This window comes from Formica exsecta, unplaced genomic scaffold (genome assembly GCF_003651465.1).
Source record: "Formica exsecta isolate Colony F162 unplaced genomic scaffold, ASM365146v1 scaffold352, whole genome shotgun sequence".
Taxonomy (NCBI): Eukaryota; Metazoa; Arthropoda; class Insecta; order Hymenoptera; family Formicidae; genus Formica; species Formica exsecta.
In genome coordinates, this window is record NW_021850773.1 from 803,824 (window position 1) to 830,518 (window position 26,695).

General features: G+C 35.4%; 2 protein-coding genes across 4 annotated transcripts in view; one reads left to right on the forward strand and one right to left on the reverse strand.

Moving 5' to 3' along the window:
• Positions 1-26,695, forward strand: part of LOC115238622 (matrix metalloproteinase-2) — a 173,940-nt gene that overhangs the window by 121,306 nt on the left and 25,939 nt on the right. For all 3 annotated transcript variants that reach the window (XM_029812611.1, XM_029812609.1, XM_029812610.1), the window contains 3 exons: positions 10,063-10,209; positions 10,699-10,841; positions 17,368-17,526. In XM_029812611.1, the coding sequence (XP_029668471.1) occupies positions 10,063-10,209; positions 10,699-10,841; positions 17,368-17,526 (449 nt within the window). The remainder of the gene's footprint in view (positions 1-10,062; positions 10,210-10,698; positions 10,842-17,367; positions 17,527-26,695) is intronic.
• LOC115238624 (THAP domain-containing protein 1-like) lies at positions 20,178-25,843 on the reverse strand. Its single transcript, XM_029812613.1, has 3 exons — positions 24,166-25,843; positions 23,006-23,254; positions 20,178-22,372 (listed from the first exon to the last, which is right to left on the reverse strand). Exons 1-3 carry the CDS (start codon positions 24,228-24,230, stop codon positions 22,084-22,086), a joined length of 603 nt encoding a protein of 200 aa, XP_029668473.1. The 5' UTR covers positions 24,231-25,843; the 3' UTR covers positions 20,178-22,083.

Below are 26,695 nucleotides of genomic sequence, written 5' to 3' on the forward strand. Positions count from 1 at the left end.
TTATTATATATTATGAATTAGAAATTAAATTCTGTCTTCTAAATTTTTAATTTGTCAATATTTATAAAGTAAATTATTCATTTGGAAGTAGACAAAATTATTCGTTTGATTAAAATATTAATCTTGATCTATTGTAGTGGAGAATCGGAGCAATCGTTTCGGTAACAAATGAATTGTACATACGCGCGATGACGTGCAAAAACTCTATTTCCGCATCGTGGGGAGTCCAGTAAAGCTTCGATGCGACTTCACTAATATGCGGCTGTAATCGTCGACATGGAAGGTCGATGCGGTTGATCGTAAAAGTTCAGGTAAATCCCTGCATTGTAGATAAACTGCGGTTTGAAATCCTCACCGAGATTACGCAGCCCGGACATACGTATGAACGAACTCTCATTTAAGGGCACTCTCATTTTATACCCTGCACAGAGAGCGACCAACGGGGAGAGAGACTTCATTTTACAAAATATTACGCATACTAATTAATCCGAGCACATGGTCGCAGGAGCTATCCATATGGTCGCGATTATTATCCGCACAAACGCGGTCGCGATATTACGTCGAATAGTCCTCCTAATATTGTCTCGGTATAATTGGATCGATTCTCATTGAATCGAGAGAACGATATATATACGGATATACGGATGGAGGAAATTCCACTGGGGTCGCAACGCGGCGGAAAATTCCAGGAAATATAGAGAGTTCGAGTAAAACCACCTCCAAAAAAATTCGCATACCGCTCATAGTTATATCTTCCTAACGAATAATATGAATCATAGTTTATACATCAAGAGAATTATATGTTATGAGAATGTCGCCGTTTTTTAATCTTACACAAAATAGTGACCATACGCAACGTCGGCAATTTTATTTTTTCGTGGAACAATTAAACAACGACGCACCAAAATTACGACGAGGATCAAATTTTCGACGAGGATCAAATTTTCGACGCTATTCGAAGCCTTTCAAGCTCGTTATCCACAACGCGCTCGCTATGGAAAAGCATGTCAATAAACGCTGACAATGGCACACACACACACACATACACACTCGGACCACATGAACGAGATTATCGATAGCGTAATCGCGAGGCAGTTCAGATGAAAGGTCTCTCGATCTCTTCATCTCTCCTTTTTTATCTCTTTATGTCTGTTCGATGACACGCTGAATAGAATCGCTGTCAAAGGTCCTCGAAGTCGTTTGCGCGCGCGTGGCAACTGCCTTTATCTTCCGTTATATCTCTGTCCCTCTTTATTTCCCCTTATTTACCCTCCCAGATCGGTGATTCGCTTGATTTATGAACTCCTCCGAGCCGTCAATTGCGTCTTGATATCGGCGAGGCACTCGACCATCCTAAACTGTCGTCCACAATTCCCGTCGGGCGAGAAAGAGCTTTCGATAGACCGCGATCACGAGTACCCGTGGAAATAGGAGTCCGCATGGCACCAAGTGTCATCAGCATCACGACACGATCGAGTGTCGGCCGTGTCGGATATCGACGCGATCGCTTAACAATAGATGTATTAATTCGAGAACGGATGTCAAGTGTCGTAATCTCTCCACGAATTAGTCCCGCTATATTCCTCGATATCCTTCCTCGAGTATAGCGTTCTCTATAGCTTATTCTCTAATCAATTGCGCGAAATTTTTCGAATCGAGAATTTGTAAAACACTCGACGATGACGGTATCTCTTTCGGAAAATTTTTGTCGGAAAATCGCGCAACACCTACGTCAAACGACTCTCGAATCTTTCTAATCGCCTGTTTCCGCGAAGTAAACGAATTAATTTTTCTCCACGCGAAATGTCTGTCATCGGACGTCGAGTGCTGTCATCGCCAATCTCCGCGCGTTGTCATCTGTTCCGGACGATCCGCGGGACGTTTCGCGGTGGCAATTGCCACCGAATATCGAGCGGCGAGTGGAGGAAGGGGTACATATAACGCGCGCTTTGAAAATCGGACGATGATGCTTCACAAGCTGTCGCGCACACGAGCGACAACTTAAACAATATCATTCGACACTGCCGGAAGAGACGGTGAATGAGAGCCGGATTTCGCGCCGTCAAACATATTCCCCCGATCTGCGCGAATAATGGATAAATAAAAGTCCAAAACGCGAGAAAAAAAAACGAGAGGAAAATAGAAATTATTGACGGGTGACATCAAAACTTTTCAATCGGAGAATACAGTTTATAATTTGCTCGTGCAATAATTGTAGTAATATCATATAAAAAAGACATATTTAATGATAGAATAAATATATATATTATATAAATTCTACATAAATTTTTCGAAAAACTTTAGAGATTTGTATTTTTTCATCGGTTCGAATTATTTTTATAGGATTAAATTTTATGCTGTTTGTTATCAATCATTTGACGGGTGCTTTGACACTTTGTTCGAGTCGATGCCACAATTTTTGTAATTTTCTATCGTAAATACCAGCCACGATGCACATGGACATTGTTTTATCGCGACACAATTATTGATGTCGAATAATATGCATTACAATTCGCTATTTTACTGAAAATTAATGTGGGTGTTGCGGTGCATGCATGTGCACTAATTAGCGGCGCATTGATGCGAATACGGCATTCGCGATTGATCAAACTTGCTTGCCTGAAAAGCCGCGAAGAGTGCTCGTAAAAGCGACCTAATTATTCATGTTTTTGCACCGTCGTTCCTTCACATCTTGCTTGTTTTTGTTTCAACTTTTCATTTCGTACATACATTTTCAGTTGCACTTTGTATCTGCCGTTTTTCCCTCTCTCGTAAGCGCTTAATAGCATCGTGAAAAAGAGAAGAACTCGCATTCGTTTACGAGAGAAAAAGGTAGGCATGCTAATTTCACTCGATGTAACGGTTGCTTTTCTTAGCGCTTTGTAATATTTTTCGCCTGATTCTCTCTTGTCAAGTGCAAAAGGAGTACTTTATATTACTATCTACCTTGGTAACTTTCTCTTTTATTATAAAAAGGATCTCTCTCTCTCTCTATCGTTAATTAATCTATATATAACTGTTCTCCCTAGAAGACATTTTGCGACTTTTTTTTGAAAATATTTATACCATTAAATTTGTTATACACATTTTAGGATAATAATTATATATATAGAATATTGTCATAAAATTTTATTAATAAGTTAAAATATTTGATTTTAATAATCACTTGAAGATTTTTTAATTCAGATAATTGGTATATTTTTAAATTATATGACATACAAATGCTTCTTTTTTGTATAAAAATAAGTATAAAAGAATCTTTAATTTTTCATGAAATGGATATAGGATAAATTGGAGCGATCCGTGGAAAGAACGAGAAAATATGTCTTTGTCAATTATCTCATTAATTAATTAACTCTCCGGATCATTCGGTTTTCATCTGCGAAAAAAGAAAAAAAGTTATTTCGAATTTTCTTTCATTTTTTTTTCGTGCATTCGCGTCTATGCTAATTTTAGTGTTATACTAGGCGAATGTAAAAGCATCGCGAAAATGAAGCCGGCGAAATAGAGTTGGAAAATTAATATCCTCGGATGATCTATTGTTCCATTTTCCGGTTTATTCGTTTCATCGCGACTTCTTATTGTCGCACGAATACATACAATTCTCTCAGTTTCCCGGTTCGCAATTTAATCTGTCTGATGAAGATTATTTCGTAACTTCGATTAATATACTTCACGGAGAGATTGCAAGTCATTTGTAACTAAAAATAATTTCTTAACATTTGAATTTTTTGACGAATTCGCATCTTGTCTTACAATTAATGATAGGAGGAAAAGGAAACGAGAAGCTTATTATGTCTCTCGTGCGTACATTCTATATCGAGAAAAATAACATTTGCCTGTCTATAACTTTTTTAAATTTTTTGTTTTTATACTAATTTGTTTATTAATTTGCTTTTCAATTTTTTTTTCTCTCTACATTTTGCATACAAAATCTATTAAGGACAAAACACATGCTGTATTTTGAGAAAAATCGACCGCTACTGTATCTTTTTTAGGACTAAATCATATTAAAATTACGATCGTGTTTTGGGGATGGAAGAAACAACCATATCGTGCCGCTTGTCAGCGAAATTTACGAAGTCACGAATAAAGAAAATTGCGAACGCAGCTGGGACGGTTATGAGCGAACTGGGCCGTGTCTTTCGCTCGAAAATTCGTGCCCACCGTAGAAAATGTCCATTTTTACAGGACTCGTCCTATCCGGAGTAATTGAATTTTCGCATATTTTTCAGTAACCATAAAAGAAAAGGATATATAGGAAGAGTGCAAACACACACTATAGTTATCTAAGGAAATATCTCGAAATGCTTTTGACATTTCACACACGTGAGGTCTTTACTTCTACTAATATAATAAATCATATCGCGGAGAATTAAATTTTATATATTTTATATATTTTGTAGTCATTATTAAACATAATTAAATGACACACGCACATATATAGTATATAATGTAATCTTATATTAATTCACACATGATGTACATTGTAGCAAAAAAAAAAAAATATTAACATTTCGTTGCCACAATGAATTGAAGATTTATCTTTATTGACCGATTCAATCTTTTCTTTTTCTTTTTGGATATTATAGACATTTCATTTTATTTCTTTCTGGAGTTTCTAAAATAGAAACTAGAAACGAGCAATGTTCTCCCTCGCCCTCACGCGATCTTATTATTAGAGTTACGAAAAGGTAGCGTATGTGGTGGCATACGTAGTACGAATAGCGACTTGTTGTAAAGTTCATTCATCAAAGTTTCTGAGGCAAACGGTTCAAGGAGAGGGAAAGGGAGAAGCAACCTTGTTATACGGGGGTGTTACACAACCAAAGTTTACTAAATTTGTACTGCTCCCAGTAGCTTATTGTCACCGCAAAATTTGCATCATTCTCGTATCTACCACATTACTCTCACCCAGCCGCTAGCTAAATCGCTTTATATGTAATTTGGTTTTTTTTTTAATCCTCGAAGATAATCGAGGATCCTTTCTTGCCGAAATATCGAAAATTCAATCACAGAGCGGAATTGCAAGTGCATCGAAGTTAACAAGAAAGCACAGGAGTAACAATATATGAAAAAGAAGTAGCGTTATTTCGTAATATTTTTATTATATTAATTTTTGTTTAATATGTTATATTTAAGAATGTATATACATATTTTAAAAAATATTTAATTAAAATTTGTCTTATTTGAAAATTCAGCTGCATTAATAAGGTGGTTTATTATACTCTTTTCAAAATTAATAGAACATTTTTGTATATGTGAGAAATTTGTTTTAATACGAATAAAAATCGAACAAGACAACGTAATTTCGTCATATCTATGTTAATTGCGGATCATTCGACTGCATTTAACGGCCTGAAATTCTGCGCGGAATTTGATCGCGCTTAATGTTAATTACGCCGATGAAATATTTGATCGATTTTTCAGGATAATCCTGTAGCGCGTGCCATCATTTAATGCGATAATTCGATCGAAATACGCGTTGTTCTCTCACCTGGTCTTGTGAACCATTAATAAAGCAAACGTGTTTGGAAATATTTACGAGTGTACTGTGTCCCTCGTTACTGGCTACATTTTCAATGCAAACGATATTTATTGCGATACCAATCACGCTTCTCGATGTTCATTACCGATTGGTCGCGGAATGAATACGAGACGATATTGAAGGCGCGATATTAATGGCGCGTACGCGGATACGGTTATTCGCGAGATTAAACGCATCCGGTATATAGATGCAGCAGCTACTCTCGAAGTAAATCGTTTCATGAAGATAACTTGTCGATGAATCGATAAATGACTTGCTAACTGGGATGAAACGCGATAACTTGCATCAAGGCTTAATTGCGATATCGAGAAATCGAAGGATGAGAGAGAAAATTTGTAACGACAATTATAGTATCATTACGATAAAAACGACTTTCACTTGAGATTGTATAAAATATGCTTCTTTCCCTCTACCTTTCTCTCTTCATTCTTTTATTTTTTATTTCTTTATTTTATTTTTTTAAAAGGATAGTTTAAATCTGCAAACAGACACGGAATGTCTCCCAGAGGCATATTTAACAGTTTTAGACAGGCTCTCAAATATTATTTCTAAATGTAAATAATATTTTTTTATTTTAATTTTTTAAATTATATTTTGGCAGATGTTTTATTATGTACTTTTAGCAAATTTTTTTCTAGAATACGATAAAAATTTTGTCTGTCTACAATGTTGACGCCGATGGATACCATCGACGTTGATTCGACTGCGCGTTCATTTAAGGTTTATATCAATGTCTAAACGAACTTAAATTAAGACGGGTAGTGTGTGAGAAAATTCACTTGGCGCTCTAGCAGAATACGCTCGTTTCGAACTGAACGAACATTGGCCCATTTTATCTTAGGCGAGCTGTAACTATCAATTTACTTATTTGTCTGAACGCCTATTCATCCATTAATCTCCGTCGGCTGTCTAACGGGCGTTAAATTGCCTGTGTATTGCGCGCGCTTGATTCCTTTTTCTTCATTTATAGGTCAGATACGGGACGATTTAAAGAGCAAAAGTTTTACTTTTCGTTTTCAATATTTTATTCGTTGGGCATGATATAACTTTTTTTAACCAATGAGCTACATCTATCATAAAGTGTACTCAATTACTGGTATATAATTTTTATAGCCGTTGGTTACTTTACTATAAAAGAAGAGGATTATTAAGAAAATTTTAATTCTACATAAAGCACTTACTGGAAAAAGGTTTCTTTTCACTTTCGCATTATATTTATTTATTTATTTAAATTTTTATTTTAAATATTATAAATTTTATTATTTTTTCGAAAATTTTGCATCACATATTTTTGCTTTTTGAGATTTTCAATTATTTCTGTTCTACTCGGGCCATGTTTCTTCCTGACTCTATCACGAGCTTCTATTATTTTTGCATATTACAAAGACATGTTACGCCATACTATGAAAAGACAGCGCAGCATGTGTGTCGCTCGTTGAGGAAGAAGAGACTCGCTCGAGAACGATGCGGAAGGGGGACGCGATCGATAGCGAATTTATATCGGAAAATGATATCCTTCTCCGCTATGGAATCGTGCAACCATCCTGTACATCGCGTTTGCGTGTCGCAAACTCCGCAATGTATCTATTATTCCGTATACTTGAACCGATCGCGTGTATGAAAGTCACTCCGATAATTTCGCCGTTTCAAGCGAAAGATTTCTTTCGTGCACGCAAATAGAAAGTTTTTATATTAAATTTTTGAACGTTGCGAAGAATCGTAATTTCAAGCTCGAAATCGAGAGCGATGCGAGATAAATTTTCGAAACGTATTTCTACATATGTAGAAATTTAAACAGTGTCTATTCCATGTAAAAAATGGAAAACCTAGAATTCTCAGGGATTTCTTTTGTACTTGAAAAATTTAGGGAATTCTCGTGGAATTTTATTGAAACTCTCAGGGAATTCTTTTAACAAATTCTCTCTCTGATAATTTTGTTCTTATATTGTAAGTAATCTGCAATCCACCGATAAGCCAGTTTATGAATTATGTGTTTAAAATATATTGTAAATATATCTATTCCTCTGTTTATATTGTATTATTCAATGTTTTTGTAAAATATTGAATATGCAGTACATATTCTTTTTATTGTATTTTTTTTTGTAATGAAAAAAATGTGAAAATGTTGTGCAAGTGAAAAATGTTTACATTACGAAAGCTATTTAGTTCATTTTTAGTACATTTGCAAAGCTAGCATTTGAAATTTAAGTGATTCTGTGTTCTATGTTCTCCTTCGTACGAGTAAAGAGCATTAGAAAAAACGTATATAATAAAAAATTTATTTTAAAAAGTTGCACCAATCATAAAATCTTTAAAATATTCTTTATACCTGGAATTTTAAACAAAAAGACCTGAAAGATCTGAAAATTTTCAAGAAATTTTTTTTACATGATTCGAGTAGAGAAAGGAAAGGAGAGGGAGATATCCTATTAAAAAGTTCAATTTTAGAGTGTATTAAAAACATGCGCACACATATACCAAGAAAGGATTTAATTTTCTTTAAACTCTCCTATATATATATATATATATCTCCAAAAATTTAATTTTTTTTTTCAAAATTTCTGGATGCGCAGGTTAATTGAATCAGACTGCATATTTGCAGCCATTCGATGGGAGTTGTTGCGCGTATTCTCGTCAGTGGAGAGGACTATACAGGAAGTTGCATGAACGCTACCCGAATCGCGCGAGATCGCATTGGAAACGCGTCGATTCGCTTATCGGGAAATACGTCCAAGTGTATCGATCAATGTCGAATCGATTTGTCTAATTAAACGATACGTTGATCGTTTTAGTAAAATAGGCAACGAGACGAGCGATGATGCGCCACGGCGACACGTAATCATCATCGTTGGTATTGCCGGATCCCGTTTCCGATATTATCGTTGGACGGCCATTAATAATGTAAATCGTGGTGGCCGGCTTTCTGTCGACGTAAATCGCGCGTATTGAAGCGATTTGAATCGCTTCATCAAAAGTTGGATGAGAGTTAATGCGCGGTCGTTTCATTTGATATTGACGTGCGCGATGCTTTTCGTTTGTATAATAAATCGATCGGAATTAAACGAATAGCAAAGTTATATGATTAAAATGAATTGAAAAACTCATATTTTTTAATAAAATGTATAATAAAATAAATCTAACATTTTTAATAAAATTTATAATTAAAGTGAAACCAAAGCGAAACTTTGGTCTAAATAAAAATATATGTAGAAGTAATATATTTATTAAAAATAACTTAATAAAATAAGAATATTGCAGAATTGTAATTGAATTGATAGATTAGAAAAATTGAAATCTAAATAGATGAGCATATTTAATAATATTATTAAGCGTATTGAAGTAAGTTCTCTTGTAAAATTATTATGTATGATTAATTCATTGGTTATTTCAAAAGTCAAAATCTTGACACAGAAGCCAGCAGTCTCAGGGACTCGCGAACACGCAAATGTTATTTGGGCGCGTTATCTGGAGCGCTTCCCGAAAAAAAAGAGGTGATCCCCGTCTCTCGAGCTGCAAAACTTTTCGTATCTTCCGTACCTTGCCGAACTCGACGAAATACTCGCGTCTCCCGCGAGAAAGTTACGACTATTTTATTTCCGACCTCTCGTGTAAATAGTAAACTCGCCGAGAACGACACAGCGGTTTCTTGTGCGCGAAGCGCCACGTAATTGCGAAGTTTCGCGGAAGGGCGACTTAAATCGGGAAAATTGCGGCGATGAATAAGCGAGGATGAAAGATTTTGCTTTTCAACGAGATTTAATTATATATCTTTGCAAAGTTTATGTTCGTAATATGATTTATTTACTGTAGGCTACTTTAGAAACATGAAAGATTTCGTTATTTAAAGCTAACCGAGCGAGACTAAAGCGAACTACTGTTTTCTCCCCGCATCGAAATTACATTCGAAATTGAAATTAGCCCCGATGTAAAGGGCTCACATTTTCTTTAATGAACAATAATATAAATTAAAAATAAATTTTTTATATTTGAAGGAAAAATAAACAAAATTTCCATGAAAAAAATATATCAAATTAATAAAAATACGGCGGAAATCATAACTTCATTTTTATATTAATTATCATGTACAGATTAAAATATACACAGTATAAATATTATGTTATTGCATATTAATTAAAACACCTAAGTTGCTACACCATTTTGTAATATAAATTCAAATTTATTAATGTGAAATGGGACACTATTATACGATCAAATTTACTGTTTTATCATCTAACATCTTTAATGTTGACAATCTTAAAATATCGCGAGCATGACGCATTTCCTTCGTCTTTACGTAGCGTTCGCATGTAGGTAATTGATAAAATAAGGCAAACACTTGAGAGCCGAAGCGGGTGCAATCGATCAGCAGGGTTTGCTCAGCGTTTATCGAAAATCGTCTTGGTGAACGCTGAGTAAATGTTCCCTGTTTATGTTGCCATACGTCCCCCTTGCCGCCGATTAATCGATTAATCGATATTTTTCACAAGAGGACATTTTTTTCGTTTCTATTGCAGTCTGAGATCCGAGCAACCTAGCGGTCTAGACACAGGCGGGGTCCGACTGGAATTGAGCAAGGCCCTCGACCTCTGGGCCAGAAATTCGAAGCTCACCTTTCAGGAGATCAACAGCGACCACGCTGATATTCTGGTCTATTTCCATCGGTGAGTTTAATATATAAATTGAAATTTATAATTAATTTAATTATATATTTTTATTTGATTTATGTAATGAGAAATTATTTTATATATTAAAAATGTTTACATTAGAAGAGAGAAAGAATAAGTTTTACGATAAATTCACTTTGCTAAATAAAAAAATTATATATACATATATATTAAGTAAAAAGGAAAGATAATTTTAAAAATCATGAGTTTGATGTTTAATCGTGATGGGAATCCAGAGATTTTGAAAATTCCAGTTTTGATACGAAATTTGGAGCAATTTTACCAGCTATTAGTTACGTTCAATTTCCACTATATTGCACGACATGATATTCTGTGTACAGTATAATAATAATAACATTGTAACGTAATTCCACGCGAAAATTCCGTGACATAATTCCACAGTAGCCGTATATAGAATGCAAACTCACGACGGCCAATAATTTCGTTCGGTAAAACGCCACGTAATATTCCCTGCGCATTATTCAGGGGTTATCACGGAGATGGATATCCGTTCGATGGCAGAGGTCAGATCCTGGCGCACGCGTTCTTCCCGGGCAGGGATCGCGGCGGGGACGCTCACTTCGACGAGGAGGAGATATGGTTGCTGGAGGACGATAGCAACGAGGAAGGTGAGTGGATCAGGAATTTTCTGATTCCGGTCGAGGAACGATTTGAATGGGCTTAACTTAAGTTCGCTTAGCAACATTCTCTCCCTGTCTCGTATAACTAGACTCCGAACTCGGTTGAAGTAGCAAAGTAAAGCGGTGGGCGATGAGTGAGAAGGGAACAAGCGGAAGATACTTAATTCTGTTTGCGATGGATACTATTCACGCTCGAATTGTTTTTGCCCGAACTGCTCGATTCGTATCGATGCTCCGGGCAAAATTAGTCTAACAGTTCGACCAACTGTACGAAATGTTTCCTCTTCCAACATTCCCCGCGATAGACTTTCACGCAACTATCGAGCTAACCGCATTTTGGCAGCGCGCCAAATCAACCACCCGATATAAGACGCGCGGTCACGTCTCCGGAAAGAAAGGATCCGGATGACTCGGGAAAGCAGTTCTTCGATTCTATCAAAACCGCCGTTATATCGTTAGGATCGATATAAAATGCTATGGTACATAAAGGTATGCGCATGAAGGGCATATGAGAATATTCGAAATAGTGTTTGCGAGCCTCCTTTATCGATTCTTCTTTGTCGTGTTCCCTTCTCTCGTCTAACGCAATAAGAATCGCTTTGTTTTCAAAGGACTTTTCTCAAATGCATATAATATATTTACCGATATTAATTATTAATCGCACGTGTTGTATCAAAGAGTACATATTTGAATTAAATGTGTATGATTATTTAATTATTTTCACTCGTCTTTTTTATTAAATTAAAAACTTCTTTTTACGCAGAATTAATTGTAATATTTGCATTTTTTCATTATTCTTATTTTTTTATCATTATAACTTCTTCAGTCGAATATGTCAAATGTAATTATAATTGGCAACGATTCTTAACGAGAATGAGCAAGAAAGGGCAAGCCAGGCGCGGCAGACAACCTGTTGGAATGATTAACGGTATTTCCTTAATGGGTCGGCTTGTGTTTAATTAGTGCACGATCGAGACGATGCGACAACGTCGCTCGCGAAGAGGTGGACGGGAGAAAGCGAATCCATTCGCTTCGTCTTTCATACTTGCTTCAAGATTGTTTAATTGCGTGATTCGCGTCGCGAATCGTCGAGTGATTACGATGACAATTAACTAACCGACACGCAAGACTCCCGATTGTGCTGCAACTCTTAGATTTTTATTTCGCGAGATAGATCTCGTTGCGTGTTTTCTTTTGCGATTTCTCATTTAGAGTTGAAATACGAGATGCTTTTTTAATAATTATATAATATTTAATATATTACGTGAAAAATATATTTATTAAATCTACGTATTACAAGCTCTACTCTCTCTCTTATTTTTCTCTACATATACTATTATTAATAATTATATTTCTCTTTGTAATTATAAATTAAAGTACCTTATGATCGTTATCTTTTTTCATAAATAATATTTTGTTAAAGATATAAAAAGAAAATTTACATTAAAACGATATAATTATGTCTTGTAGATATTTTCAGCTAAACATTTATTAATTTCAATTTTGCAATTTTCTTTTTGCATTTTGTAAGCAGATAATTATATAATATCGGATTTTATTAACAGATGTTATTCTGACGTTTTTTTAGGTCGAATGATTCTGTACGTAATGTATTTTGACGATTATTCTGTAACAAAATGGATCCTGTTCTTTATTGCAAGCGTTTAATTACTTTTCATTTTCATCGGGGGTAGGTTCTGTTTCATTGATTCATTATTGGAGGAAGGGTAATTAGCAGAGAATAATTAAGGGCGATTTGTACACGCGGCTGATGATTTATCGCGGGTATCGCGGAGAAGACGACGTGAAATATTTCAGTCGATATGTTGCTCACCTCGAGTGCAACTCGAGCGCAGCAACAAAATCTGTATCGCTTTTTACCGCATTACCGCAACGTCGTTGCGACGTTCTGCATAATACGTTTCTGTACTTTCTTCGCGCTACGTCACGTCATACTCCACTTTCTGCAGCCGGAAGTTTCAAGAGACGGCGAATGAACATCGTGAAATACAATCCGCGGTACCAGCTTTTTCCTCGGCAAGAACTAATTTGCTCTCGAGCAGAATCGCTTCGTGGAAATAAAATTGCTACAGCGCGAAAATCAACAGAGAACGAGGAAATGGTGGAAAGTTTTAAAAAAAATCTCTACGAATCCTGTAGTTTACAAAACGTAATCTTTCTTTAATACCGCGAAATTTTTCTGAAGTTACATTTCAATTTATTGCATAAATACTAAAGACACATAACTAATTATTATACTAAAAATTTTAAAGGTAATATTGAAATATGTATATAAACAATTTAAATTTATTTATTTATTTTTTTTTTTGAAGCCAGCTTTTTAGAACAAAATCTTAAAAGAATGCGAGAAAAAATTAAACGGAATTCTCGTTACTCTCATTGTCAGAAGATTTATTTTCTGCGAAAATAATTTTCCGGAAAGCGAAGGAAAAGATTGCGAAAAGTAAATTGGAATATAATTGCGCAAACACACACACACACACACACACACACACATATATATATGTATTATTACACACTCTCTTTTATCATATATTAAAAAATTCCTTTTAACTGTGATAATTTTATTTGAACCCAAATCTTTTTTTCCATTAGCCGAGAAGCTTTACTTGACTGAGCGTTTCAAAACTTTTGCCATAACGTATTAGACGCTTAAAGTTCGATCATTACTATGTACTCTTATGGCGGCGAGTTGAAATTTTCTCAGCGAAACTTTAACTTTAATCGAGACCCTTAATAATAACATCGTTCGCTTATCATTAGCAGCAACAGCAACGCGCGCTCATAAATCCTCTTTAAACGTCTTGTAAACGCCGTCTCGTGTCGACAAAGACGTCGGATAATTTTCTATCACTCCTAAAGGAGAGGGGAAAGCTAAGTTAATTGCCGCCACGTTCGAGCTATTAATCAGCCGTATTAATTAATTGAATCGTTCCGATATCGGAAGTCGGATTTGCTTGAGCGCGATTATATCTAATGGGATTATTATTATTATTATTTGGGCTCGATCCCTTTCCTTCGATCGAGGTATTCGAATTTTGTATGACGTCGTTAATATTGCGCCAGCTTAGCGTGAGGCACGTTCACGTTTCCGTTAGCATAGTTATAACCATCGTACATTACTGCGGCATCGCCACAGGATTTTACAGCCTCCATTAACAGCCATTGCATGCGTATTCAAATTGCTAATTTCGACTACGTGTTGGCATCGCAGCGTTCCGATTTGTCGGCTTAAATTCTTTTGTTCGATTGTGACAAGAGGAAAAATAAAAATACTCAACATCAGAGAATACATTTTTCTTTTAATCTAATTTTAATTACTATAGCATATAAGCTAAAATAATATCAAAGAATAATTTGAAATACAATTTAAATTATTAAGTAAATCACTCTCTTAAATTTTGATTCGTGTTATAAGGAGGGAGGGGAATTTTAATTTTATTGTTAATTTAAGTTATTTAAAGTAAAATGTCAAAAAACTATTAATACTGTTAAATTAGTTGGAAAACATGAAGTAAGAAAATTTATATAATATAATATCATTTATATATATTATCAAAGAAATCATTATTTGTAAGTTGATCATGGAATGAAGCTGAAAAGAGCAGTCGCAGTTTTGGAACGCCCTGTATATAAGTTCTGAATAAACGTCGAGTTGGATTTCGGTAAGATAGTTATCAGAGTCGGTTTTCTCGTTGATCGAATCAGAAGACTTTTGCGATATCGATGTACTGTGGCTAAAGGAATTAAGGTCTCGACAGCAGCGTTGCGAGCGCGAATGTTTGTAAGAGAATTAAAATCTCAAAAGCTATATGCGCGCACTTTCGGTTAAAAAAATTAAAATCTCCGCGTTTTTCCCCTCTTTCTCTTCTCGTCCGTAATTTGTCTCCACAAGCTTCGAAATTTACGAGACTTATAAAAAATCCCGTGAGATCCGCGCGTTCCTCTCTAACTCGAAAAATAAAAAAAAAAGGAGAAATATACAATATTTCCTTTGATTGCTATTAGTGACTTTTGTAGAGCGACCTGAAACCTCCCGCAAAGCGTCAGTCACACAATGTAATTCGCAAATCTAACTGTAGCCTAGTTTCCCGTTATTTGCAAAGATAGTGCGATGAAATCTGCAGGGACGACATTAGCAATTCATAACTGACATAACTACTGGTTGAACGCCGCTCGCGGATCAGTTACATTCGTTCTCTGTCCAAGATGTATATCGTCCTCTCTCTCTCTCTCTCTCTCTCTCTCTCTCTCTTTGTCTCTCGTTGTAACCGGGTTAATTTAAAGCGAAGGCCCGCTCACCATTAATGACATTTGCTTAACGAGAATTATTAAGCATTTGCGTGTAAGGCGATACTACGATACTGCGACAGTCATTTAGACTAATAGCTTTCGACTGACCACATGTCAGTTGAGTTTGCAATTAGCTTGGCAAACCGCAATAAATACACTGAGAAAAAAAAGTTTTTAACTTGACTAAATTCGTCCAACTAACTACTATTTTTTTTGTATTTCTTTAATCGAAATATTTAAATATTTAAGTCAAATACGACATATTAAATCTAACACGATGTATATTTGACTTAAATATTTAAATATTTCAATTAAAGAAATACAAAGAAATAGTAATTAGTTGGATTTTTAAATCAAGTCAACTTTTTTTTCTCAGTGTATACTTATAAAATCATTCTAAATATTCAAAGTCTTCGTGTAAAAGATAGAAACTTGAAAAAAGGATCTGTCTTTAAATCAAATAAAATTTTTTTTATGAATAAAAATCTTATTTTATAACAAATATAAAGTGTAAATATATATATAAATACATAAAGGTACTTATTGTTCCTTTTTATCAAATTTATTCGTGCAATAACTCATTGACTAACTTTAACACTATACAGTATAAAGTATCGAATAATTTCTTGTACACGTTGCAAGTTTGCAAGACTTAAGAATCTCACTGTCTCGTCTTTAGTCACGTCTCTTGTGTATTTAACTCGCGAGAAATGAATATAGTAACCCAAGAAGAAAGAGAAGACGTCCGCAAAATATAGCGTAAGTTTCCTCGTTGCGGTATACTGCACATTCGCCCGGTAATATTTTGACACTCGCAGTGGAAATTTCAAGAGAAACCCGGATGAACGATAAACCCTATCACTTATAAAGCCTGTAGAGTTCACAAATTGCGTTATTTATATAAAGGAAATAAATAAATGAATATACAATCTGAATTCTTTATTAAATCTCGAATTTTTTTGTCAATTCTTTATTAAATCTCGAATTTTTTTAGAATTTATCTAAGGAGAGATTTTTTATATCTCATAAAAATATCACATAGAAATTTTATCTGTTTATAAATACTTTATGATTTTTTAGAAAATCTATATAGCTAGAAGAAATTGTACGGTGGTTATATATTCTTTACGAAGACTAAATATATAAATTTAGGATCTTTCGTGAAATTTTGTCGAGGATTTTTCCCGGTGATACAAGCGACGACTCGCGATACTATCAATTTTTCCGGCAACGGCAATCCTCATATCGGCGATCGTTTCACAATTCTAACCCATATCTGGAAACGTAGTTTTTCCGACGCGGATTGGAATCGAATGGAAACGAAACGGAACGAAGGCGGAGATTCCGCGGCGCTGGCGGCAATTTCCGATGCAATTGCCCGGAAAATTCGGCACGCGGACGCGGAAAAGTTTCCGATACACATTTCTCTCTTCCGTGAGGCAGTATCCTTCGAAGCAATCGTGAAAAATAAGACATTAAGATTAAAATCAATTTCTAAGCATTTTTATAAAAAGATATTACACATCCAAGTATTGATTTTTGAAAAATGCAGCATGTTAAATTAATAAATTATATTTTACATATACAACATATGTAGTTGCGCGATAAGCTTTGTTAATTTGCATAATTTTATAAAGAAGTATGTCCTCCTAAATTCGGCCTTTAAAAAATGAACAGCATCTTGTCTCTGTCATGTGTAAACTATAGAAAAATAGAATATTATATTGAGATTAATTTATATATTTTATTTTAGTAAGAAGACACTATATTTCCTTCTTGGTTTCCAGAAATTTGCTTCAATTAAGCTAATTACAACATTTTGATAAGGAGGCATTCTTAGTTCTGAATAAATTTAAATTATAAATATATATAGATATAATTCATAATATGTATTATTAATATAAATAAATTAACGTCAATACAATATAAACTTTGTAACTTAATATTAATTATTGTATTTTACTAAACAGCTAATTGCCATGTTTCCGCCTTCGCGAGATATTCGCCACCGTGTAGTGCATAAAAATTCCGTGGCCCTGTATGCGAATCTGTAATGCCACCCTTCTTGCGTCGCATTCCGCGCACACATGCGCGGAATCCTCACACATATTGCGATTAACATGGACGAGCATGAGTGGGAGGTTATACCATGCAGATAAGCGAGTCTTGAATAGCTCTCCTCTATTCTTTCCTCTTTCAGGCACCAGTCTGTTCGCGGTGGCCGCTCATGAATTCGGCCATTCCCTGGGACTGGCGCACAGCTCAGTCCAGGGTGCTCTCATGTATCCCTGGTATCAAGGACTGAGCCCCAACTACGAGCTGCCGGAAGATGACCGGCATGGGATTCAGCAGATGTACGGTAAGCATCCTCTCTTTCGCAACATTTAATGTTCACACACGATTACGTTAATTACACGGTATTTAAATAGCATTAGCGCGACTTCTGTTTCTGTAATACATGCGTATTTGTTCTATAAAAAATATGACTCTTCAAGTATTATATTATTATTTTTTGTAAAAAAAAAACATACATCTTTAGGAGATTAAATTTATTTAAATAAAATGCGGCAAAAGAGTTATCGGAATTATAATCCGTTTGAAATATTAGCCTCCAAAATATTATTAAATTACAATCCAACAGATATATTAATATTAATATTATTATCGATTATATGAATTTAAGAGAGAAAGCACAGATCAGAATTATTAAAAATTAAATATGCTATAAATTATATTATAATATTAAAAGTAGATATATTACTATAAACTGAAATAAAGCGGAAAAAGGAGCAAGAATTATCCGATCGCACAGGATTATAACGTTCATCGACTGCTTCATCCTTCGAGCTCCCTTCGTACACATGTGGCGAAAATCGCACGAGCGATTTATCTTGATCGTAAAACTCTCGGCAATATAGTACTGGCAGATTTATGGAGGGGACCGTTATCAGGCAGGGGTAAAATCGCGCAGCATGAGCAAGCGTCGTTCGCGCAACGTTTAAATTTCGAAATTTCGGGCACGCTATCGTAACTGCGGGCGTTAAGGCGATGCTGTTGCATTCGCGACATAACGCTAGCGTGTCGACCGGCAATTGAGAGTACATTAGAAAAGTTGTTTGCTCTCTTTCTCTCTCTCTCTCTCTCTCTCTCTCTCTTCTCTATTTACGGCCTGGCGAGCTCGGCGTAAGGGCATGTACAGAATGATTCGTGGGGAAGGTATGTAGGTCAAATCTCTTCGTCAAATTTTTCCAACATTTTGTTGCCAACCATATGCATTTTATGAATGGAGTTAAATATATGTGAGATAAATTAAAAAAAATATATATTTATATATAATATTAATGCTATTAATATCTTCTGGAATTAGTCTAAATTTGGAAGCGAATACATATGTCAGGAACAATCTCGGGAAACCTTATTTATGTTGAAATTACGCGAAATATTCTCGATACATACTAAGTTGTGCAATACATACTATTGTTAGAATTACCCGCGTCACTTCGTCCCGCGCAGAATCGTAACTTGAGCATATCAAATTGCTTTGAATGTGCGGCTATGGGAAACGGTTTTGGTTATATAGTATATTTGCCCAGCCGAATTGCGGGGAAATTAGCAATCCACTATACGGGGTGTCGGAAACAGACGTCGAACTACACAATATATATATATATATAATATATATATAAACATATTCAGAATTGTCCTTTTCACAAGTTCTTGCTAGATTCGTTTCGAGCTTATCTTGAAATATAACTCAACGTTGAACTTAAAGTAGATTCAGACACCCTATATATGGCTCTTTAATCGAAATTATAGACGCCGATATGCCGGAAATTTGAGTTTTGGAGCAGGAATCTACATCCCGTTTAGTTCCGCAGTAGATAAGGTACTTTGTAGTCCGACGACGGAGTAAAGTTGGCTTTTCAGTAGCAAACCCGTTCGATAGTCAGCCGCCTGCAAAGCGAACTGCGGTTGCGCTCGTCAAGTACATAAGCCAGAAGCTTATAGCGATATTTCATGCACGCACGTTAGGCATGAAGGATGTAAAAAAATGCGAAAAATAAACGCACAAAAAAGCCCCATTGTTCACGCGTTCGAGTATTCTTTCTTCGCGTTAAGCGAAAAATAATAACCAGAATGCTTCTTCTTTTGCGCGAATTTCTCGAATATTATTTTAAAATAGCACGTCGATTATTTTACATATTTTTAAATATTGTTATGATATTATTATAAGATATATCATTAAAGTTTAATATCAAGTAAAGTTTAATATCGCTTAAATGAAAATTCTCTTCTATAATTTATTGAGAATCAAAGTTGACTATATAAAAATATATCAAAGAATTCTTTGATATAAATAGAACTATTCTCTCTTTGCGAAATATGTCTTGATTTTTCTGACAGCCAATAAGATTGACGATAAAAGTGATGCATCATATATGCTTTATATAAAACTGTTGGAAGGTTAGAAGAATGACAAGAACTAGTTTCCGGTGGTTGTTGCGATGTTTGAAAATAGAGAAACTTTTGACCTACTATCTTTATGCAGCTGACTTTATAACATCGTGAAGTAAGAACGTGAGCGTATTGCACGTGCGGACGCAAATATACGCGACGTTTTACGTCTTCTCGCGCAAAAATAAATCTCGTAAAAAGTTTTGCATACAAATTTACCGAATCTTATTTTTTTAAGTCTGAATTGTTTGCATTATTATTGAGATATCATTTCCCGAATTCTTCGAAAATTTCACAAATTTCTTAGCGTAATTATAAATCACCTAATTGTATCACACACATAAAAGTTATATTTCTCTCTCTCTCTCATTTGCTTAACTCATACTTTATATGTATTAAATTTTGTTTTTCTTATTCATGTAGTGTATTTTTTTCTATAATTACGATATATGTAATTGAATATATGATATTTTTAATTATAAGTTATATAAATTATTTTAATTCGCCACAACGATTCAACGACTCAAATCTAATCTTTTCATGCTAAAATCTATTACCGTTACTATTCTCTCCAGGAAGTCATCGATTCTTGGACCGGTATTTTTTTCTCAAAGACGATGTCGCGATGCATCATCGCGGGTCTTCGGTTGCACGTGAGAATACATCGCGCGATGATGCACTGCCGTTCTCGTTACGGGCTGTGTTTTACGTACGGTCACGGGTGAAATGAAACGTGAATAAAATATAACGAATGACCGAACCCACGCGCGCTCTTTTATTCGCCCTTCGTCATCCCGCAGGGATAGTACCGGCGGGGTTGGTGATTTAGTGTACTACGTCGGAGCTTCTCTCTCTCTCTCTCTCTCCCTCTCTTCCTCTGGGGGAGAAGGTCGCGAATCCATTTCGATTCTCCTCCCTCCTCTTCCTCCCCTGCTTGCGCCAACACCGTTGTTATTCTCGTTTTCCACGTGTCTATCAGCGTTATCTTTTCTTCCTCGATCTTCCTGCGCGCTCGATAGTTTCATGCCGTACTGCATCCGTTAAATTCCGTACGAGAGGCGAACCAACGTAGTGGAAATACGATTTTTATTCAACATGCTTTCGAGAAATGTTTACGTAACATATAAAATGCAAAGGTTTCACGTCACATTCATATATTTAATCTTTTAAAATTAATAATTTTTTTATTATATTATATGTATAAATGATGATATAAAAGATAATTGCTAAAGCACGAAGTTACAACTTAATAAAACATGGTTAATCTTATTAAAACACTGAATGAATATTTCAAAGGATTTAATATTTATATAATTATATAATTTTTTTATATAGCCTACCTCTTATTTTTTCTCTTTTGTAATTTATAATGTATTACTATCTTAATTATTATGATGTTAATATAAATTTAATAAAATTAAATGTACGATTAAATTTCTCTAATCTAATTTAATTTCAATTTATATAAATTAATGCTTTACAATCTGTGTAAATTACGAATTAGTAATTATATCTTCTACGCATTATTATTATTACTTTAATAATATTAAAGTAAGTACGTAAATCTACAAATAATGCATCGTAAAAGATAAAATAAGCGCTGTTTTCGTCCCTTGTACAGCGATCTCGCTCGCACATCATTCTTCGTTTTCGTCCTTCCGTTTCTAGTTTACTCCGTTCGTCCCGTATATTTTCCCCGGTTTTGTGTTGTCAGTGGTAAACGTATTACGCGCACCGCGTACCACTGTCACGCGAAGAAGAGAGCGCAAATGCAAGCGCGAGCTCGCATTTGTCTTCCCTGAAAGGGACCCGCCATCGACGAGCGCATTTGCTTTCGTTGCGGCGCGCCGTCTGGTTGTGCAGTCGCATTGTCGAATGCAAACAGCGGCAACCAGCCAGCCTAGCCTTGTTCGCCATAATAGGGAGAAAGGGAGAATTGTGTATCTTATTCGCGCGACGTAATTGCGGTACTTCCTCATCCGAGTGAGCCGGTTCGAATGTTTCGCCTCGCCATTCTCGTACGCGATTGCAAATGAATCGATCGTTCCGAAAATAAATCTGAGAGCTAGAAGCGAAATGGAAAAAACGCAATTTCATTTTAATGTCTAACAGAGAATAAATCTTTCTCTCTCTTTCTCTTTTTCATAGAGAGATATTGTAAATTTAAGTTAATTAGCAATAACACATTTTCAAACTTCGAAAAAATTCCTTTTTAATCTTAAAAAATTAAATTTTAATTATATTAAATTAAAATCGTAAAAAAATTAATGAAAGCTATAAGCTGTGAGAAATTTTATTTTAACTTGTAAAGGGAACCTTATATATATTATTAAAAATATTCCTAGGTTGTTCCTGTTCCTGAGATCTCGGGAATTTCAGAACTACAAAAACTTTGAGAAATTTATAAAATTATCGAGTCAAAAGAATTTATACAAACGTGTAAACGCGTGTATTTGTAAACCTAATTTTGTAAACGAGATCTTTTGGTAGCGGTTTTATTTTTCTTTCGCGTTTTCAGCGCGTTCTTTAGTTTTAAAACAGTCGCATTGAGTTGGCGAGCATGCGCCTGCAAATGCTTTATCTTTTCATTGTCTTCCTTCAACTCCTCCATCGCCACCTCCCAAACAATCTTTGCCTCCGCCGGTACCTTGGAGATCTCGTCCCAGTTGACGTTCTTGAGAAAGCGTACGTACTTGATCGGCTGCGTTTCCTTCATCTCCTCATCCGACAACATGTGAATACGCCGTCCTCTTAGGAAAGAAAACAACGCGTTTGTTGAACGTATCAGGGAAACTCGAAACTCGATTAACGCGACGCGATCGATGTTAGAAATCAATCGTTAGATTGTTTATTTAATTCCGGGAAGAATTAAGTACATCTAATTCACGTGTAATTTGAATTACAATCTCGTATATTTTCTCGAATAAGAGACTAAGTAAATTCCGTAAAAGTATTTCTTTTTCTGTCTCTCTCAGGCATCAAAGCACACAATTTTTTTACGAAATCTATTCTTTGTAGCTACATTATATGAACGCGCTATAATTGTAATTATACTTTTTGTACCTTAATCAAATTAATATATATCTGAAATTTGGAAAAAGAAAGAGGGGAAAGAGAGAGGGAGAGATAACAAAAATGTACAAAAAAATGCAATAAATGCAGTTAAAAATAACGGATTATATAATTCTCTTGTCTAAGCTTTTTTTACACAGAGGATTTAATGATAATATAAAATAGAGATATCTCTTTCTCTCTCTTTGATAGTTTTTTTATTTCCATTGATGCAATATATGAAAATTTACTCAATATTTCAGGCAGCTACGAAATATCATTTTACTTTTAACATGGATTATTTATATAATTTATTTAATTAATTTTCTTACTTTGAAACAGTCGGTCTCGTGATTGGGACGAATAATCCGGTTTCCGATTCTTCCTGCGGTCGATCGTCTTCCGTTGAGATATATGGTTCCAGTTGCAAAGTCGGAACAGCATTGTCCATCAGGCTCGAGCCTGTGAAACAACTTTGTGAGAAATGACGCGAACACAGTGACGATTGAGCAGGCACTTCCGCATTAGTTTTGCCAATCGCGTCCAGCCAACTTTTCCGACGATCCTCGTTCTCGGGAAAACTAAAAAGGAAACACGCGAGGATAGGAGGGAGACAATACTAGTTTTTGTGTATATATACGAGAGGCAGTCAAATATAAATCGAACTTTTTCCAAAACATTTTATTTAATCAAAATATTTCCAACGCACACCCAAGTTATTTTTCTACATAGTTTCCACTAAAATCTAAGCATTTTTGCCACCGGATTGGCAATTTTTTTATTTCCGTTGTCATAAAAAGTGAAATGTGTCCGAAACCGATTTGGGTGTGTGTTGGAAATATTTTGATCGAATAAAATGTTTCGGAAAAAGTTCGGTTTATATTTGACTGCTCCTCGTATAAATGTGTATTGAATTATAAAATTCAATATTACTACGAAATCTACAACTGCGTCATCTCTGGTAATTTCACTCTTAATCAATCGATCACCCGTATTCATTCATCTTAAAAAAATTGTATTTTAAATCATATAAAATAATAACAGAAAATTAGATCAGAAAATATACAAAAAAATTGTGTAAAATTATCGATCCATTTGGATATCATTTATCTCCCTCTTATTATCTACAACACATATACACATACACATAGATAGATCTATTGAACTTTATACATTGGAATGCGTACTGGCATTTAAGACATCAGCTGAGGGAGATAGCTCAAGCATAGATTATTGTTTCTCTCTCGATAAAGTCCGATAGGAAAGTTTTTCTTAGTTCTATGAACAGAGATATTTATGTTTGATTCTAATAAAAACTCGGGTTAAACTTCTGACAGGGTTTGTACAAAGCTTTCAATACGCATGCGTTTAGAGGCATATGCTGGAACGCTTCCCCCCTCTCTCTTTCTCTCTCTCTCTCTCTTTCTTTTGTTGCATTTCCTCTATACGAGGACCATATAGGGGAGCGTATTCAAATATATAGAGTTCTTACGCGTGGAATGATATCTCGTGCGCGTCTTCGGAGCGTTGTTCGCAGAGAATGCAACTTGTCGCCATCTCAAGATTCGCGCGACACACCAACGTCGCTCTCACGACTGGTGTGTAAGAGGAGCGGGCACGAACTGACAACCCCACTAAAGCGAGAGGTTCTCGGTACGCGTTGTCCTCGTTTTACATTCACGCCATTGGTCGTCGCCGCTGCGAGATATCGGAGGGCGATATCTCGCCGATGCTGGGAACTGGCGCGGTATTACGAACGAATGGTTCTTGGACGATGAAAGAAGAGAGAGATAGAGGAAAAAAAGAAGTTTATCAAAATTTCAATTTCCATTTCACGTTTCCTGTCAACAGCGATAAAATATGCAGTGAGATATAAATAAATTAATCAATTGTAAATGGATTAATTTATTTATATCTTTATCAATCTTGGAAAGTCTTGGATATCTAAAAAAAATTGTATAAATATTATAAATCTAATAATTAAATAAATATTTAATTTTTTACACAACGAAATATTTTTATATATCATAATATAAAGGTTAATAAATTGAGAAAATCATTATACCATAATAATACGTCGCGAAATTTAGTTCTCTGAATTATTTTAGTCTCTGTGTATATGAATCGCAAAAAAGAAAACAGACCTACTTTGTTTGTGTATATTTTTGCGATTGGATCCAATTTCTCTTGCGAAATCACATTCGTCAACTAGCAAAAAAGTGGCGAACTTGCCTGAGAGATCGCACATTTTTACGTGGATAAAATGATAGTCCCACGAGGGAATAAAGATTGGCCGCGTAACTTCTGCGAGGGGAATAATAAAACCGCGAAGCGCGCGCGATATACGTGCGTCGCGTGAAATATTTATGACATTTCGGCTCGTGCAAAATACAGAGTTTCCGTTCTCGGGCATGGATGAAAGCCGTGTGCGAGTGGAATAAAAAAGAGGTCCAAAAAAAAAAAAATAACAAAATACATCGTCGATCGTGTACGTGATCATTCCGCGCATTTCTCTCTTTTATTTCTAGCTACATGCTACAATTCGCGTTCACGCTGCATTCTCGAACTATTTGCAGTATCAATATTTGGATCGTGCGCATGTAACAAAAGTTATGTAGAGTGTCACGCGTAGAAAAACATGATGAATAAAATGGAAACATTGTTGCAGAAGCAACGACAGTCCTACGAATCGTAACCGTTTGCCTTTTAGAATTAAACATGTTTAAATGTTTCTCCAACTCTTGACGAACAAAGGCAAAATGAGAGAGCTACGCAAACGAACCCTGTAATTCGAATAAGTTTTCGAGGCGAGAAGGAAGCTTCCCGCTCAAACTCTATTAATAACTTCCAACCTAGTTTTTTTTCGACCTGCTCGCGTTTTCATGCTCCACTTAGTTCCATATACCTACAAACATGCCTGCCCGCAAAGCACGAAATATATATATATATACACTTTTTACGGCAGAATCACACGAAAATGCATTTGTCTGCGTTGAAAAGAATTTTTGCGCCACGTATTTAATTTGAAGATGTTAAGATATAACGTAAGACATTTCGCGCATTTTGATTGAAACATTTTTCTACATATCAACCGATGTATTAATCAATTAGATGCTAATAAACTCGCATAATCGAAGAAACTTTATTCCAACATTTGACGATATTTGAACATTCTTCCACTCTTCCACCCTTCTTGAAAATTCTAATAATTGCATTTATGAGACGAACGTACATGGAAAGATGCGCTATCGCAAGACTTGGAGATCCATTTTTGTTACACGTCTCTACATCGATTTTTTACCGAGTTATTGCCACTCGTAAAATGACAGGCGCGCGCTCCATTCGTGAATGAAGGGTCGCGCGCGCGGATCGAGGAGAGTGAGGTAGGTCGCGGCTACTACGCGCGTACGCATGGCCGATCCGCTGTCAGTCACGTGAGCGAGTCAGCTGATCGCCGTCGCGTCGCGCCGCGCGACTCGCGCGCCCGCGCGCCTTCGCTCGCCGACCACCGACTACTACCGGTCAATTGAGTCGCAGCGAGTTGAGACGAATCGCGTATGAAAGCCGAAAGTGAAGCGCATCTAACAGATACCATTTACCTTCGACTGATAATTTTTTGCATGATACAATCGATTAATTTTGTAAATATTAAACTCGCGCGAGAAAATGGAGTGTCCTTTATCTCAAAGGGAAATTATTACGTAATGAAAATATATATAGTGATATATTTGTGTAGGGAGATTATAGCGAATTGAAACAGATCGCGTATGAAAATTGAATATTATTAACATTATGATATATATTTTCAGCCAGAAATGGCGAAGTAATTAAAAAAACTATTGTTAGAAAGTTACAAAATTCGTATAATAAAAGAATCTCTCTTTTCGTTAAAATAATCAGAGAGCAAATATCTAAAGAAAGAAAAAAAATAAAAGCGTTAGTTATATTATTAGACTGTTAGAATTATACAAGATTCTTTGTTCATTATTCAAAATTTAAATTTAAATTTAAATTATATATAT

What these genes read in the sequence shown, in the direction of transcription:
- LOC115238624 (XM_029812613.1), bottom strand. Translation starts at nt 24,230, where the DNA reads ATGGCGACAAGTTGCATTCTCTGCGAACAACGCTCCGAAGACGCGCAC. An exon ending in CACGAGATATCATTCCACGC is followed by an intron (nt 23,255 to 24,165) that starts GTAAGAACTCTA and finishes TTTCCTTTTTAG; the next exon opens with TTTTCCCGAGAACGAGGATC. An exon ending in ACGAGACCGACTGTTTCAAA is followed by an intron (nt 22,373 to 23,005) that starts GTAAGAAAATTA and finishes TTCTTTCCTAAG; the next exon opens with AGGACGGCGTATTCACATGT.